Here is an 18,352-nt window from a genome sequence, read left to right on the forward strand (position 1 = left end):
TCACTTAGGTGGCAGAAGAACCAAGCATAATGTAGACATCGACCAGAGGGTGCCAAAGAATTGCAATCAGTTTGGCAAATAACTTGGTGGATATACACTTCATCCACTCGAATAGTTTGTGGGTGTCCAAATTTTGAGTGCCACGTAAATGCAACTGAAATGTAAATGGGGCATCCACGCATTTAGTGGATCCGCTAAATTATGCATTTTGCATATGAGGTGGGTGCTTTTTGTTGTGCTGCTGCCCTAAACGTTTTAGTTATTTTTTTAACCTAGAAAGTAAACTATGCTGACAATCAAAACTAATAATGATGCAGTGGCATATGGAAGAGTGACGCAATAGCCACAAAACTTCACCGAGAACTGTGGACTTGCACCATTCATTTGAGAAAAATGTCTTTTCCCATTCAGCCTGACTAGGATAACTTCATGTCTTTATTTGAGAAATGGTTGTGGCCATATGCACTGTAGTGACATGGTAGTCCAGTGAGTGTAGCATTGGACAGCTGAGAGAGGAGGGCCTGGGTTGGACTCCTGAGGTTGCCTCAGCACCCTCAGCTTCACTCAAGCTGTGCCATTTACGTATACTGGTTATTCTAAGGAAACCACTGGTGTCACATGGAAATAAACCAGTTCCCCACCCTCATCTGTGGATTTTGTATACTATTGGGCCTAGTACTACTATTGAGCTCTATCCTCATCTATCAAACCAACCTACAGGCTGATAACTAGTTATCTATCTTACTGGTGATGCTGTCACATCAAAAACGTTATTGATGAAGTCAACGAAAAACTTTCTCAACTATTAATCCTAAGAAATGATGAGCAAGAGTATAGAAATGGTCCAGACAGCTATGGGACCCAGCAGCAGGAGAGGCAAGGCTTCCACAATATATCCACATGTTGCTGCCTTCCCCTTTTCTGTGATGGGAACTAAGAAATTTGAGGTAGTCAGTCCTCAGCCCAATTTCTCCCTCATAAATGTTGTGGATTAGTCCATAAAAACTCTTGCGCCCACATTTTTGTTAAACCGTAAGCGGTTTTGTGGGAATGATATCCACCCCTGGAGCCTTATTGGGTATCTAATGCCCTGTTTAAGTCTGAACATACCAGCCCAATTCCTTACCATATATATCCTCTGTGAATTCCCCACGTCTCTTTTGAATCCTTCTTGGTCTGTCCTTAATTTCCTGACTTATCTTGATTAGTGTGCATGAATTTTTCCTTCTTCATAGTACTTTAACCTTCCTGCACAGCAGACCCATTTATCCCTTTCCTATGAACCTCAAATCCCCACACTGCATCTGAAAATACACTTCTTCCACTTATTACTTTTCTGTACTAAGCAAGTGAGGAAGGGATAGGAATAACGTTAGGATGTTGGATGGAAAGAAGGGGGAAGGGAGTATGTTGAGATGAAAATCCAAATATTGTAGATTTCGGTTTAAGGCTTCACCTTGTTAGGCAAGGCTAAGAAATTAAGGAGTGTTTAGTTAAGTTGTTAACCAAAATCTACTGAAAACTATATACCTAATTATAATTACTGTATTTTCCCATGGATAACATGCACCCAGAACTTCGTAGTTATCTTGAGCGTGTACAGATGCCGCGCATTTGTATATTCATATATATATATATATAATGCGTGTAAAGATACGTCTATATCGGATGTGTGTAAAAATGTCAATGTGAGTGAATTTTTTTCAATTTTCATTACATAATGCGCACCATCATTTTATCCATATCTGCACATATTTGTATAGATAACGCGCGCGTTATCGTTGGGAAAATACGGTAATACATGGATATTGATGGATAATCATGGATATACAATGTATATATCTGTTGCATATAAACTCATGGATTGGATATTTGCTGAACCTATGTTATCCAATTGTAAGATGGATATATCCAATCCATTGGGCACCCACTGGACATTTGAATGTGGTTATGCAGCACCATTGAATGAAGAAGTAGGGTGTAATAATAAACAACTGATAGTAAAACTTTTCCACTAGATTAGTTCAATTGTATGACCTGGTTTCGATGTATTACATAATCTAGGTGAATTTTAATACAGCAAAACTCAGTTGCAAAATTAAACTTATCTAGTGGAAAATTGTTACTATCTGTTCATTAGGTTTGAATTCCACCACATTATGCCTGAAACTAGTCAATAGGATATAATAATTCAGAAACTGCGGGAAAGGTTATATACTTAAATTTTAAACTAACTTCACTTATTCCGTTGGTGGAATGAAGTGTTGGATGATCATCTTATAATTTGTTTTTAAATTATATTTTTTAAATTAATGTTTAATAGTTACAAGTAACTAATAAAACATCTTCAGTTATCAAGATATATTTAATACATTTTAAAACTATATTGTATGGTAGAACATGTACTAAATGGACACTGAAAAGTTGTTTGACTAGTTATTGCCATAAATTTACTGTAACCTTTCTTGCAACCCATCATCTCTTGCAATGGTATACTGTGGTCGATAGTTGTAGGCAAGGATGGCAGTTGCATTCTGGTCAATGATTAAAAAGTTGTCTTGGTCTTTGTTGAATGGTAATAATTTGGGTACTACAGCCTGCTCTGAAGTAGGAGTGCTGCGAAATGAGAAGTATGAACTCATATTATACAGGCAAACACTGGGCAATAATAACATGTTTGCTAATTTGAGCTGTTTTCATGTACATTGAGGTATTACTTACCCATGAATTATGAAATTTGCCCATAATGAGGCCATAATTTCGGACACTTTTCCCTGGTCTTCATCAAACATGATTCCATCTTGGGGAAATAAATATAGCAGTTCGTCCCCATGGAGAACACCTGTTAGAAGTGAAGATAAAAATAATAATAAATAACATTCTAATAGGAGGCATCATGGAATTGTGGGCAAATTAAAATTTTACATATCCTACAATTAGGGGAGCATATAAGTTAACATTCCTTCTGGTAAATATATTTACTGAGTACCCATAACAATATGCAGAGCTCTTAGGCCTTTCACTGCAGTTTTCTCTCCAGACTCTTTTTTTCTCACATGCAGCAAAAATGGAGGGTATTCTCTCTCTGTTACCATCATTTCTCCCAAAATAATAAAAAATTCTAAATTATGTTTTGTTATTTTGGAAGTATTAAAGGTTATGGAGTAGGAATAATAAAATAAAATACCATAAACACAGTAATCAACCTGAAGGTCAGTTTGGTAGGTGATGGTGGAGTTCACCCAATACTAAGCCCGACGGCGTGTGCAATTCACACATCAAGGTAGGGAGGGCAATTCCTTTCCCTGTGCCGATTATGGTTTCCCAGAAAGATCTGGTACCCAAAAAATCACATAGCTTGGGTGGAGCTACAGGTACCCAGAGTACCTTGAGAGCTGAGGATGATGCTGATGTGTCGAAACTAGTTCCACCGAATAAAATATTTTAGGGGAAAGATACATTGGTGTTTTTTTTTAATTCAGAGGAAGAAGTGTCACCCTTAAAAAGATGATAATGTAGTACAAAATCCCTAAACCTGCTATTAACAAGTAAAATAATGATTTCATATATCCTCCATTGGGAGGCTACAGTATATATATAAATAATATCTTAACACATTTTACCCACTAATTATTCATTGGTTAACCATACATTTACTGTGAAACTTAATGCCGACTAATATAATTATTTTTTTCTGACATAATGGTTAATATTTTCTGGGAATGAGATGCCTGAAATTATAAGTAATTGGCTTTAAATATCTATTCTTATTGACCAGGTAGCATTAAATTTAGTTATATAAATGGTCTTACCAGATTTTGAAGGTGTGGAATGAGCATGATGAACTAGATGATCCTTTCCGAAGTAGTTGAAGGAATATAAATAGCTACTGCTGTTTGCTGAATTGAACTGAACCAATCTGTATACATTGCCTTTCACGAAAGAAGCTCCACACAACTGTAAAAGATTGCCATGCATCTAAAATCCTGTAGAATTATTTTTATTCATTAATATTAGTGTTTAATTTGTAAATGTCAATCAAATGCCTTTTTAGCCAGGGCATTCTGCACAGGCAGGAATATACCATGTTACTGTGTTAAAACAATTTTTATCGTAAGACTATGGTTGCCAAAATATAGTATTGTTACAGTATTGTTACATTATCGTATTGTTAGTGGGATTTACTATCTATATTTAAACTGTTAAAAACACTAAAGTTAAATGTATCCTTACAGAAAACTATTTCATATCTTTAGGTTCTTATGTTTTAAAATCATTTGATTGAAGCCTTAAAGTATAAAAACAAATTGAGTTCTCACTTTTATGCCCCTGAAATATTTATAACTTCATTTATTTATGACATTTTTTCCACTCCCAAGAATTTGAATGTAATCTTATCTCATTATTTACACTTTCAACTTTTGACATGTCCCATGCTCCAGGCAGTTGAGGAGCAGAGATATGATGATTGTTGTATTTTATATGCACAAAGAAATTTATACTTGAGTTTGGGCATATGGATAATATATATAAATTGCAACTTAAAATATAAACTGGTTTTTATGATTTTTTACTATCATATTTTCTCCTAAGGGCAGTGCATTACATCAAAGGGGACCAGATGGGATTCCACCATTTGTGTTTAAGTGTATCTTGTCCGTTTATTTCCTCAACCACCATCCATATTTATCATCTTGAATCTTGTATTAAACTTCATTAGTACTAAATTATGATCTGAATGTGCATCTGCTGTTAGAAAACTGTGAATTAATCATGATGATCCTAATTTTGTGCCTATCCATAAGATGGTATAGCAGCTGAATGTAATATATTATAAAACTAAAAACACTTACATCAACTAGTCCATCAAACATTGCTTCAAAATCTCCAAGGGTGTCCTTACCAATGTATCTCTTTGTCAGTGCATCAGCGAGAACACCGGAACTATCAGGTACCTCTATAAATGGCAGGCATTTATAAAGATATAATTAGTGGTTTATGGAATACTAGCAAGAAATAAAGTTTTAGTCCAAAAAGACTTAAAACTATGATCCACATCCAAATGTTAGAACATTACCATATACATCTGCAATGTGAGTAACCAAGTAATGTGTCAAATACTCCTTATCATTTGTATAGTTGTTAGGGACCAGCCAACTGTTGTAAAAATCTGAAAAAAAGGTAATTTTTGTCTGATTTCTCAACTTGAAGAGGAAGAACCTACCTAATAATAATCTATCATCATGCACCTATTATTGCATAACATAGAGACATAGATATAAATTCTTTCCGTGGAGCCCTCCACCCCTCCTTCCACCACCCCTTGTAACATAGGAAGTATTAATCCACTCCTTCATATATTATAGGCTCTTCTTGACCTTTCGTCCTTTTCACAAGGCAAGAGCAGCTTACAAGGGTTCCTTTACATCCCAGAGTTTATTTCTGCCTCCCTCCCTCAGAGCATTGTGAACCACCATTTTCAAATCAATATTAAACTTAGGACTTTGAAGTTTTTTCTTCTGAAGTTATAACCTTTTTTTAAGTGAGTGTACGTATCCCCTAAAATGATTCAAGAAAAATTTTGGTAAACCAGGCAATTTTGTTTACCAGGGATTAAAAACTTTGGTGGACCAGCTGGACCCAACCATGGACTACGAAATCCCACCATTGGCTTTTAAAAAACATATATTCATCCAAATTTGTAATGAAAGGAAGTAGGTGCTATTAAATTTCAAATGTGTTTCTCTCCTATGCATGAGATTGTAATGACTTGTCATCATATATTGAAATTTAGCTATACTCACTCGTTTTGAAGAAAAATATATCATTAAATGAGTAATGAGAGAGTTTAATTTAGTTTTATGCAGATGAAAGCAATTTAGTTGTGTACTCACATTCAAGATAGAGCAGCCCTTCATGCTTGTTTGAGCCAGCAAGGAGAGGAACTGGTGTATACCTATGAGATGTAAGTACATCAAAAGTGTCCTCTTTGATAAAGATCATTTCATCTGGCAATGAACCACTTGTGACATTTTGTAAAGATGGTGACAGAAGGAGTCCATCTTCACCCTGTAAGAAAAAAGTTGGTGGAAATTACTAAATGCCCAAATAACCAAATCTCACAGCATGAAAAGTTGAAAAATGTTCTAGGCATAATGCAGGCACTGCAAGGGCAATGAGAAACTTGTATTGAACACCTTACTACTGGCAAAGAGATTTTCTTTCAATGAAAACCAAATTGTTAAATGAAGATCTTTAAAGTCCTACTCTTAAAACAGATGCTTTGCACTGGTCAATTAGCCCATCAGTACTCCTACTCATCATTTGGGACACTCATTTAGAGTTAACTGTTTTTGTTTATTTTTCTGGACTAGCAGGACCATTTCTTTGCAGAGACTCAAACTCAGCATCCATGGTTGGCTTTTTCTGAGCAAAATGTGTTCCTATTAGTGCCTCCTCCTCAGTCAATGGCTTACCTTCATCAAGTATAGCATGATACAATACATAATCAGGATATTCATGAGAGAGCCCTAGTATCCATCTTTGGATACTTGGAGTCTGACTGCAGGAGTGTGTCAGGCTACAGTGACTGCTCCTTATCTTCATTTGGATCCGAAGAGAGAATATTTTCCAGATCCACAGACTGCATGACTACGTGATCTGCCTTCAATCAAGCTGCTTGCTTGCTTTTACTGTTTCTCAAACAGCTGGGTATCAGCATCAGCTCAAAGGTTAGTGAGCATCCAGTTCCAAGAGCTTCCTGTCATCAATTTATGCAGGTTGTTGTGGCCGTCATATTAATTGATGAGTTGTCAAGGGAGAGAATCTTATCTAGTGCATTTCTACTCACATTATCAATTGAGCTCATTTAAATTGATCCTTCAAGAAAACTACATAACTAGATCTGACCAGATTTCTAAGGTTAAATGGATCAATTAATCTATACCTTTTGGTTTCCTCGTAGTATCCAACAGGAGCTTTCCTTATTTTTTGGCCTTTTTTCATGGCACTTTTTGAGGATATGAGCATATGAAATGCATCCAAAATATTTTAAAGTGTGCATACTCCACTTTGTCATCGCTCCATTTTTCTTTTGAAGTACTCCTCATCACAGTATATGAGGGGGACATATATGTATTTGAGAATCAATTCTCTTTGATGCTCTATTGGGAAATGGGTTTCCCATTTGTTTTCCCACTTGGAAAGATGCTCACTGCCCTCCAGAGCTGCTTGAGAACTTCCCTCCAGTGACCATGCCCCCAGTGATTAGGTTCATACAGCATCTGTTTTGATGATCTAAAAACAGTGTCCACAATTCATGGCAATTTTCTGCTCATGAGGTGTTAGCCACCTCTCTCTTAGGTGCCACCCCAGAGTCCCCCAAGGTCTTGTTTGTAAATGCCAACATTTGTGGTAGTGGTTGGCACTTCCAGTTACCTGATATTTAATTGCACATCCTATGCCATAAATTGAGTAGCTTCAGGCATGATGTGGTGGAAGTCGAACATAATGAATAACTGATTGAAGCACTTAATGAATAAATTGAGTAAATTAAGTAGCTTCAGGCGTGATGTGGTGGAAGTCGAACATAATGAATAACTGATTGAAGCACTTTTCCACTTGATAATTTTTTTTATTTTACGAACGGGTTTTGATGTATTACATCATCATCACCTGATGATGATGTAATACATCTACACCTGGTCGTAAAATAAAAAATTTTATCAGGTGGAAAAGTGCTTCAATCAGTTATCCTATGCCATTATGTATGATCACATTAAATATGTAATTTTTTGTGATTAACACTTACCAAATATGCATCCATCAGTTCATTGGTGCTTTTTCCCATTATGCATGAAGTTAACTCAATATTTGATGAATCTGCAGTACAATTCAAGGCTTTGGCAAATTTTCGGGCAGATGTCAGAGGATCTGACATGGTTCCCCAATGAGCTGTTCCAGAGCCTCCATGGGTTATTACACGATGGAAGAGACCTGAATAGCACAAATAATTTAAGTTTTATTCCAAATTGTAATTTTAAGTTGACTTCCAGAGAGCAATGGATTAGCAGTTGATGGAATATACTTTTTATGCTCCAAATTTTAGCTTTTTTCTGAAAAAAAAGATGTCAGGGTGAATGTAGATAGAAGCAGAGGAGATTGCCTGGCCACAAGCCAATGAAAGACCATCTCACTCCACTATTTTGTGAAAATGCAAGTAGCAATTTGAAAAATCCCCATATGTTTTCATTCAGAAATTCCACAAGCCCCCAATGAGGTATGAAGTCCACAAGAGTAGGTATAATTTGTTTTTTGCAAATTGAATTTTAATTCCCTGTTATATGATTCCACTATAGAAGAAAAGCTGAAGATGTTTCATGAACCTAAGCCATGCATGTATGATTTTCTTTCAATGAACTGTATGCATAAAATTTTGAAGCATTTTTTCTGTCATGGAATTCTTTATTGTATAGTATTATTATCTATGGAAAAATTGTTTCTCTTAAAGTGTTTCATATTGTAACTAAGATTCTGGAATGAATTATGTGGGTTAAACAAGATTCGGCTGTACAAATATGGCAATGTGAATGATTTTCCCGCTAAATATTTAAAAATTCTTCAAAAATGCAATGAAATAAGTTATTTCAGTTCTGTATCATATTTTTAGTTCTTTGACACATTTCATTTTGCAATTTTGAAACACATTTCTTTAGTCAATTAATGAAATAAGAAGCTTGAGAATTTGTTGAATCCTTGTGAAGATGTATGTAATAGTTCTGAGTGTACAAACTAGAATGTATCAAATTAAATGGAATTTATCATAGAGAATTAAATGTGTAATTTGTTGTTTAATGATAAATCTTTTGTCTCAGGCCCTGATTCACCCCATCTACATTATCTTTTTCCAATCTCCTGTTCACTCTTTTTCAATCCCATTCTCTCCTCTCCTATTATTTCTTGTTTCCCTACTCATTTTGCATGACCTTTCCATCTTCCTATGTCCATCATGACTGAACTACAATAGAAATTCTCTACCCCATCTCTTTAACCCCTTCAAGATGAACTCATCCATTTAATCTGATCATCATTATGACTTTTTCCCTCCACAGCTGATAGCAGTGAAACAGTTTATTTTAAGATAAAGACCAATTTCAAACAAATTTGGGCTTTATATTTCATAATTCCACATCTTACTCTTGTCCTTAATTCTATTTCCACTCTCCTTTGTATAAAATACCAAAGATCAAAAGCTAGCATTTTTAGGAATGCATACATTCTCATTGACTCTGATATGCTTAAAAAAATGCATGATATGGATGTATATTCAAATCACTTTTTATGCTCATAATAACAGCTTTTCTCTTTAGGGCAGCATTTCACTTGCACACATACCAGAGGAGTAGGAACTGAGCATGTGGTGTGATGCCATGGCAGCTCCGGTGCTGTGACCTCCCAAGGTCACTTTGGAAGGGTCACCTCCAAAATCTTGAATGTGTTCCTGCACCCACTTTAAAGCCAAATTCTGATCATACAATGCAGCATTTCCAGGTATGTCTGCTGTGTTGAGGTTTAGGAAGCCTACAGAGGGTAAAACAAGAGGGTAGATACGACATAACAGCACAATATTATAATAGCACACTGACTAATGAAACATTGAGAGAGCCAAGAGATACATGTTTTAGGTACTTACCAAGTGGTCCTAATCTATATTGAGGTACTACAAGAATCAATTCATGATCCAGGAGGATTTGTGGCTTGATAGCATGTGAGCCACCAATTGCAAATGCCCCTCCATGCAAGAACACAAACACTGGTAATAATCTCCCAGATTCCGTCTGTGAAATGGAAAGCAAAGTCAATTCTGAGTTCCTATAAGACATTTTCTGACTAGAGCATGCAAAATCAATGAACATAGACATGCCAACATCAGGAATCATCCATTCTCAGCAATTAATATTTAATTTTGCAAGAAATACCCTTTAAAATGCAAAAGTAACAATAGTATTGGGCTACTGTCTTGAGATATTGATTCAAATACTGGTGAATTATCTTCAAAATCCAAGTAGTTTCATTTTCTGTATCCCAAATCTTCCTGGGAGACCCCAAGTGGAAAAAGAAAGGTAACTGACTCCCATATTCAGATTGTGTGAATGATATATGCCATGGGACTTAATGAAAGTGAGCTGAAAGAATTTTTGTACCTTATTAAAATTAGGTGTAACTAATTGAGATTCTCGTTGTAAATTACAATCTACTTATAGGTTGCTTCATTGCCTGAGTAAAAACTATGAAATTAATTGGCATCATAATGGCATGTAGACAATTTGGGGAGGAAGAATTAAGGGAGAAGAGTGTGTATGCAAAAAAGTGAGTACACAGAGTGGCAAAGGACACTAATTCCCACCGCTGGGGCAAAACCTGGGTGAATTCAGTAGTTTCCTCCATACATTATTACACTTATAATATCCCTTCCAGATACCAACAGAACATTTAGTAGAGGGTGTTGGAATGCCAACTTTAATTATTTGAGTTCAGGTGATTTTTCAGTGTTTGTTAATTGAATGACATAATGTGAAAAGGGTTTCCAATTATAATATTTTGGGTGCTTAACAATGTTTTTTTATGTAATTGTGACTGGTCTAAGTGTGTATATAAATCTGTTTGTGAAGTTATCTATTTCTCAATAATTGTTCCTTCTGTGGCAAATGTTGAATCAAGTATTCTGTGCCTCTATTAAGTTTCAGTTTTTCTTGCTCTTCTTGTGGTCAGAGAATATCCTATCCTAGTTCCTCTAATCACTCAATCATGCATATTTCATGTATACTAGAAGTAATCATTTTTCTTTTGAACTTTTAATGGTGACTACATCTAAGCTGTCATTTTCAATTTCTAGTTGTAGCTTGCACATATGCATATCTAATTCTATGTTAAAAACTAAAATAATGCATAGATTAAGAAGATAAAAATGAAGTTATTATAATTTAATATCAATGAGTTTACCTGTCTTGTGTGCACATCAAGTCGCAAGCAATCTTCAGAACTCTGGGTACTGTCTCCCTCCCAGTTTGGTGTAAAGGGAGACTTGAAGGTAACTGGTTGTGGGCAGACTGGGCCACTCTTACTGCAATCAAGAATTCCTTCCCACCCAGAGGCAGGCTCTGCTACCTATCAAAAAGAGATTTATGAAGGCAGAGGCATAGGAATTCCTATTAAGTGAAGTGCTTTGAAGCAATCTTTGTTGTAGCAAATTTGATAGCACCATACATATTAGTTTACCTTTTGAATGTAAATAGGAAAAAATATAGTTAGGGAAAAATTATAGTTAGCCCATAAATCAAATTTTCATTGAATAATAAATACTATTTATTATTTGTATTGTGTAATAAGGTACATTAGCCCTAATATCTATGCAAGGCCACAAGACAAATGTACATTTATAGTAAAAAAATTAATAATTGGGATTATATTCAACATTTTCATATAAAAATACCAGGCATTTGAAAACCATCATCAAAACCCTTTATATAAATGATTCATAATTTAGCTTTAAAGGTAGTACATACTGTGTATTAAAATGTCTAATGTTCACCATGTTATTGTGGACCCAGGTTTTGGATAACTTATGATATTTTAAGGCATACGAGTATTGTCCCTAGAATGTAGTTGTATTTTGTATTTCCATTTTATTATGCCTCTTAGAATGTTCCTTGAGATGCCATGCTCTTTTGACATTGTATGAATTATTATCAGTCATGACACCAAAAATATTTATTATTATTATTGTCTACATTTGTAGAATTCCTCCTCCAAGTCTCAGGCAGATATTCCTGCCTTAATGGGTCAAGATTCAGAAGGGGGGTGGCACTTCACAGTAGCCATGTCCACTGCTCGTACCATGCTCTTGTACCCGCACACTCAGTGCAGATGAAATTTCCCAAGAAGGATGACATTCTGTATGCCTGCTGCATTCACCCTCACTCTACAAGCTGGGATGCATGCGACCCTGTCTGTGAATGAACGTTTAACTCCATAATGAGCTTAGCTTTATTGACTATGCTCGGTAAGTCTGCCTCCATTTGCACAGCTGATATTGATATTTCAGCCATCTTCATCTCTTCCTTACATCTTGTTTACATCCACCTCCAATCTAAATGGAGTTGAAACTCAATCAAAAGAATGGAATGTACGTGATGACCAAGGAAAAGGATACATCTTACGCTGTGGTTGTCCACAGCTGCCTTAACGTGGGGATGGAATAATTCTTAATCATTCTCTCATCAATCTTCATGATAGACTCAATATCTCCAGGGGTATAGGGCAGAAAATTTGTCATGCCGATGCCATAATCATGTCAAAGGTGAGCATACAAAACACAAGGTGTTGGTGGAAGTTGACTGATCTGGCATAATAGCTACTGACAGATGGGAGATGGGTAGTCATTGGTTGATTGCATTTTCCAATTATTTCCTTTTAGATTCTTGGCCTAGAATCAGGATTGAGTCGGTACCTCAAAAAATGAAAATGAATTATCATTCCTGGATGAACTCCGATTCCTTCATGGCAGGGTGCTTTCCACCCTTCGTCCCTTGTGAATGTGCATCCAATCTCTCTTTGAATAGCCCTGAAACAAGCATACTAACACCCTTTCAAATGCACCAAATTGAGGAAATGGATACAGAACTACCATGTGAAGTGCTGGGGGCATTCTGATTCTTCGCACCTGAAGCACCAGTTTGCCTTTCTGTCACTGAACCTACATCCTCACTTCAAAGTGTTTGGTGCATACATTAAACACTTGAGCTCTTGTAATGTGATTGGTTCAACAGTGCATGCTTGTTGCAGGACTGTATCAGAAGATGATCAACTCGTGCTGACACAAGAAGCAGAATGACAGCAAAGGATATCGGTGTGCATTAAGCAAGACTCACACCAACTCTGGCAATTACTCAGTTTGAGTGACTCAGAACTGGGCTTGCTTGGGGAACAATTCCACATGGCATTCTTTTGATTTGGGCAGCTCAAAGTGATAAAACCAACCTCCCAGAAGCCACATGTTGCCATCGAAAGGGGTCAGAAAATGAGTCATCTCTTATAACCTGTTGCTACCCCAATCCCAGTCTGTTTTTTCTCAAGTAGAAATGGAGCACTACATTAGAATATAACGAGAGTGTTCCCCTTACATGAAGATTATTTGGAGGATATTGACTTTTAAAGTGTTTTAGGGTAAATAAAGGTATTGCAATACATTTTTGTGAGGTACTGGAACTCTCTAAGAGGAGAGGAGATATCTGGATTAGTTGTTCAAACCCAACTACAGTTTGTTATGTTTTGTTTCACTGCAAATTTTGCAAGGTAAGAGGGAACATCATGCATGTATGTTCCCTCTTACCATAGTAGTTTAGTGGCAATCATATTTTTTAATTTTTGGTTCTTCTCCTTTTCACGTATGCTATAGTAATAATATTTAATTGCAAAGAGATAACATAAAATTCAAAAAGGCTAGTTTTGCTAGGGTTAAGGCATCTTCGTATACCTAAGCAAGTGAGTGATTGGCGGGCCACTGCCATAGAGGGAAACCTCTCGTAAGCCCTGATTGAAGGTGAGTGCTTGTGACTAGCAAGGATCAATGCTACGAGGGTCATCCGGAAAGTAGTACCCGTTCGTGAAATAAAGACACAAAAGTAAATATTAACAAACATAAAAAATTTTATTTGAAAGAGGATACTTTAAACTACTTCTCAACATAATCTCCAAGCAAATTAAGGCATTTGTCATAACGTGTGACAAGTTTCTGTATTCCTGCTGCATAGTCCTTCGCCGCCAGCTCATTGAGATACGCGAGGGACCCATCTTGCACAAATTTTTGCATAATGCAGATGGTGTTTAACAATTTCATGAACAATTGTTCGAGAAACATTGGGAAAATGCTCACAGATGTCATCAATTGTGACGCGCCGATCGTTCCTCACGAATTCGTCAACTGAGCTCACCAGTTGGTCTGTAATGACAGACGGTCTCTCCGAACGCTCATCGTCGTGTGTGTTCCCCCTCCCCATGTTGAAGTTGCGACACCACCGCCGAACAGACGACTCGTCCATTACATTGTCTCCATACACCTCCTTTAATTGGCGATGAATATCACATGGGCGAACGTTTCTTGCATTGAGGAATTTAATCACTGCCCTCACTTCACAACTGGCGGCGTTCTCAATTTTTTTAAACATTGTAAACAATCACAGAAACAACACAGGCAATGCTAGCGTCACGCAACTTGGCTCAGAGAAGGCAGACAAGCCACTGAAGCTATCTGACCTCGTCCAGCGGCTACTCGCGTCGTCAGCACTTCATGCGGCACGAACGGGTACTACTTTCCGGATGACCCTCGTATTTTGTACATCCGACCTAGAGAGTGCGTGATCATTTTTTGTTTATTATATTTCTTAATTTTATTTCACTACGTGTGATTGGTGGGCCCCTGACGCAGAGGGAAACCTCTCGTAAGCCCTGATAGAGTTGGAGTGTATGCGACTAGCAAAGATCACTGCTGCATAGTACATCCAAGCTAGAGAATGCGTGATTAATTTTCACTTTTTTAGTATTCAAAAATTTTTGTATTATTCTAAATTTTACTACATGCGTTTGAGTGCTTAAGACTAGCATGGATCAATGCTCTATAGTATATCCAAGCTAGATAGTACGTGATTTATTTGCAGTCCTCCATTTCATTGTTCTAACCGGTTGCGGTATTTAAATATTTCAATTATTTTCAGTTTTTTACTATATTTATTGTTGGTCTTATTTTCAGTTAATTATTTAATTTTATAATTTTATCGATTTACTGCTTGTATCTTCTCCAATTTCCCTCACCCATCCTTTGCCCATTTATAAGAGTACGGCTGGGGTGGACTCTTCCCATTATATCCAATATTATTTTATATATCTATTGGATATATATTAAATTTCAAGATATTTTTCTTATGTATTCATAATATATGCCATGGCTACTAGAGTAAAATAATTCTATATCCAAGCTAGATAGTGCGTGATTTATTTGCAGTCCTCCATTTCATTGTTCTAACCGGTTGCGGTATTTAAATATTTCAATTATTTTCAGTTTTTTACTATATTTATTGTTGGTCTTATTTTCAGTTAATTATTTAATTTTATAATTTTATCGATTTACTGCTTGTATCTTCTCCAAATTTCCCTCACCCATCCTTTGCCCATTTATAAGAGTACGGCTGAGGTGGACTCTTCCCATTATATCCAATATTATTTTATATATCTATTGGATATATATTAAATTTCAAGATATTTTTCTTATGTATTCATAATATATGCCATGGCTACTAGAGTAAAATAATGGTGGTAATCACAATATAATGAAAAATCACTAATATTTTTCTTATTTACAAGATAAATAACATTATGTGTACACATGGAAGGGGCAGCATTTGTAGATTAACAAATTCTGGCCTTGATACTATATTGTTTTGCAAGAAATACTTCTATTAGAAAACTTTCTTTTGTAATTAAAATAGAGAGAAAGAAATTTTAGCATAGTCCCAAAATTGATACTGTAAGTAATATACAGTTGACCATTGATATAGATTTAATAGAATATTCTTCATCATATTGTGGAGAAGGCTCATACACTTGCTCAACATTTTTCCTCTCCGTTTCTGAATCACTCGTGTGAGTAGCTTAAATGTCTCACAATACCTGCCAGGGTTTATTGTCACCCCAGGAGATGTTAAGTCTACGACAACGCCCAGTTTCGATTCCACAACAAAGTTGCCATTATTTTGCCGGCGGACTGTTTTTCTGTATTTTCTCAACTTGGGCAAGGAGGAATGCGGTCACCTTCTTAATTGCTGTTTGATCTCAAGTGCAAAGCGGAACGCTAAGGTTTTGTCCCCAGTAACCACCAACAATGGGGTGGAAGATGAGGTCCAACACTTCCCCAACGAAAAGGCAACATTAAAAAACTGGCCCAGAATCCAAAATTTGCAGGAAAAGTATAAAGAGAAACGATAAGGGGAAGTAGTAAACACATTTACTATCGTATATGAGTGCATAAAGTGGAACATAAATTCAATAAATGGCATGTTATTGCTAACATAGTGCTATAATTTATGAATAAAACTCACAAAATTTAACATGAAATGAGATCATATTTTTTTTCACTTTTATTTTTAACCCTATCCTTGTTTGCCATCTTGATTTGAAGTTGACGACAGAGGCTGATGGTTAAGACCAAGCTATCATAAAAGGAAGGAATCTTCATAATTAACAGGTAAACAAATATCGGAAACATTTTCTACCATCTCAGATTTTCAATATACTAAATAAGAGACATTTATGTGGACTTAAAATGATACGATTCTTGTCGGGTAGAAATAAATGCCTGAGCGTATTATGATTAGAGTTGCAAATCCCTGTACTTCCATGGTTTAAACTTACAATATTACACGACCCAAGTTTCCCATGTGATGAAATAAAAATTTATTTATCTCAATTTTGTAAAATGTGTTTCGCTAGAATAATAACAGCCATATTTTTCATTATAGAGAGCAAACTTTGATATAATATAATAATCATATAGAGACAAATGCACAATTTAGAAACACTTGATCATTTAGTTTTCCTCAGTTGGCCATTCTTGAAAAATGTAAGTTAAATTTACGATAATCCATATTTCGATTCTTGAATGCAGTCCTCCGGGTGATTTGAAGCTCTTAAGCATTCATCGTCATCCACCCATGCATCATCATCCATTCGAACATTTAGCCATGAAAGCCACGTACTCCGGTGAACTATACTTTAAGATACCATTTCATCCCTTCAATGATGAATTGCTGTCACTTTGAAATTGTATTATTGTCACCAAATAAAATATGGGTGAGTTAAACATTAAAATGTGGGGAATTTCTATATTAACACTAATAGAAATAATAAGGTTACATTGATTTTATTTTCAACTGAGAGGGAGATTTCGTACTCATTCTTCCTGCGTGCCGATTAGCAGTGGGAAAGAGGGTGATGGAGAGTGGAATAGTGAACACAAAGAACAGGAACAAGGCCTCATTGGTAAAGAAACTTAATGGGTTCTCTCTATCTCCTCGTCATGGCTAGAGTCAGAAAAGAGGAAGTTATCGGTAGAATTATGGTATTTCTCGGAGGAATTCTCACGTCATAGTCCACATTGAGAGTGATGCATAAATTATGTTGAATTCAAAAATCTTGAATAAATGAGGAATAATTATTTTTTTAGTTTTACAAAAAAGTTAAAATCCATTTTAACGTTATATTCAATTTGAAGGCTTGCGAAAACGAATTTTTTAGAACGATTTTTTTAATAACGACTTTTTTCATGTGATAAAAAATGCGCACAAATGCACAACTCGACCACCCAAAAGCTAACTGTGGTTTGACGGGTGCATTGCTGGCATAAATTAAAACACGGTATGCTCATTAAAATCCGAGTTTAGCGGAATTTGGCCGGATTCGTGCCACACTCAGTGAATACGACAGTTACATTGATATTTCTTGGTTACTCAGTAAGTCTTCCCGAGGACTAGGGAATGAATCAGTGGAACCCGAGGATTGAATGAGTACCTTGAAACGTTGATCCCCGGTTGGAGCTTTGCCATATGGTATACTCCAGAAGGAATTGATGGCGATGCCGGACCGGTAGGATTTCGACGTGATCCCTTTAACATCTCCCAATCCAGCAATAGAGACAACGGGAGTATCACCTTGGGCAGTCGTCGTGGCCAGCCAAAAGGCGAGCAGCTGGCAGATGCACACTGCGCTCAGGAACATCTTGAAGGATCTTCTGGTGGGAGCCTCTTGCATCTCTATATATTGTATCATGATAAGTTCCCAAGATTGCTTCACGAGCAGATCCATATCTCGGTTTTTAGCATTGATATCATTGTAGCGTTGAGAAATATTATTATATAGGAAATGTTATGATGATAACGATTTTCTATGCCCTCAACCTTAGGAACACCTTGAAATCTGTTACTGATGCCCCTAATACCTTCAAAGTGGATGATACGAGTTCTGAATCTGAAAGTTTTATTGCATTGAATGCCCCTTGCAATTGGCGGAAGCAGAGCATGCGTAGCTAGCGGCGGTAGGGGCAATGCACGGTCTAGAATTTATTGTGCGTGCCCCCTCCTCCCTTTGGAGCCCACTGGGGGAGAGCACAACGCCGCTAACCTTCCTGCACTTTCTTAGACCCTGTCGCGTCATTCTCCGCCATATCGTACTTTCAAATATCTCCTCAAAATTCCTGATGCGACTCTTTCTCTCCTTGTGTAAGGTGCACTTATCCACTTTGCCC

At 36.5% G+C, this 18,352-nt stretch overlaps 1 protein-coding gene across 1 annotated transcript; it reads right to left on the minus strand.

Moving 5' to 3' along the window:
• Positions 1-2,450: 2,450 nt before the first annotated feature.
• On the minus strand, positions 2,451-17,859 carry LOC139699789 (carboxylic ester hydrolase-like). The gene is made up of 11 exons (XM_071598226.1): positions 17,620-17,859; positions 11,002-11,166; positions 9,692-9,836; positions 9,394-9,579; positions 7,811-7,995; positions 5,895-6,069; positions 5,078-5,170; positions 4,854-4,957; positions 3,813-3,957; positions 2,722-2,842; positions 2,451-2,616 (listed from the first exon to the last, which is right to left on the minus strand). Exons 1-11 carry the CDS (start codon positions 17,857-17,859, stop codon positions 2,451-2,453), a joined length of 1,725 nt encoding a protein of 574 aa, XP_071454327.1.
• Between the last annotated feature and the right edge of the window lie 493 nt (positions 17,860-18,352).

This window comes from Hetaerina americana, unplaced genomic scaffold, assembly GCF_022747635.1.
Source record: "Hetaerina americana unplaced genomic scaffold, ioHetAmer1.1.p SCAF_90, whole genome shotgun sequence".
Lineage (NCBI taxonomy): Eukaryota > Metazoa > Arthropoda > Insecta > Odonata > Calopterygidae > Hetaerina > Hetaerina americana.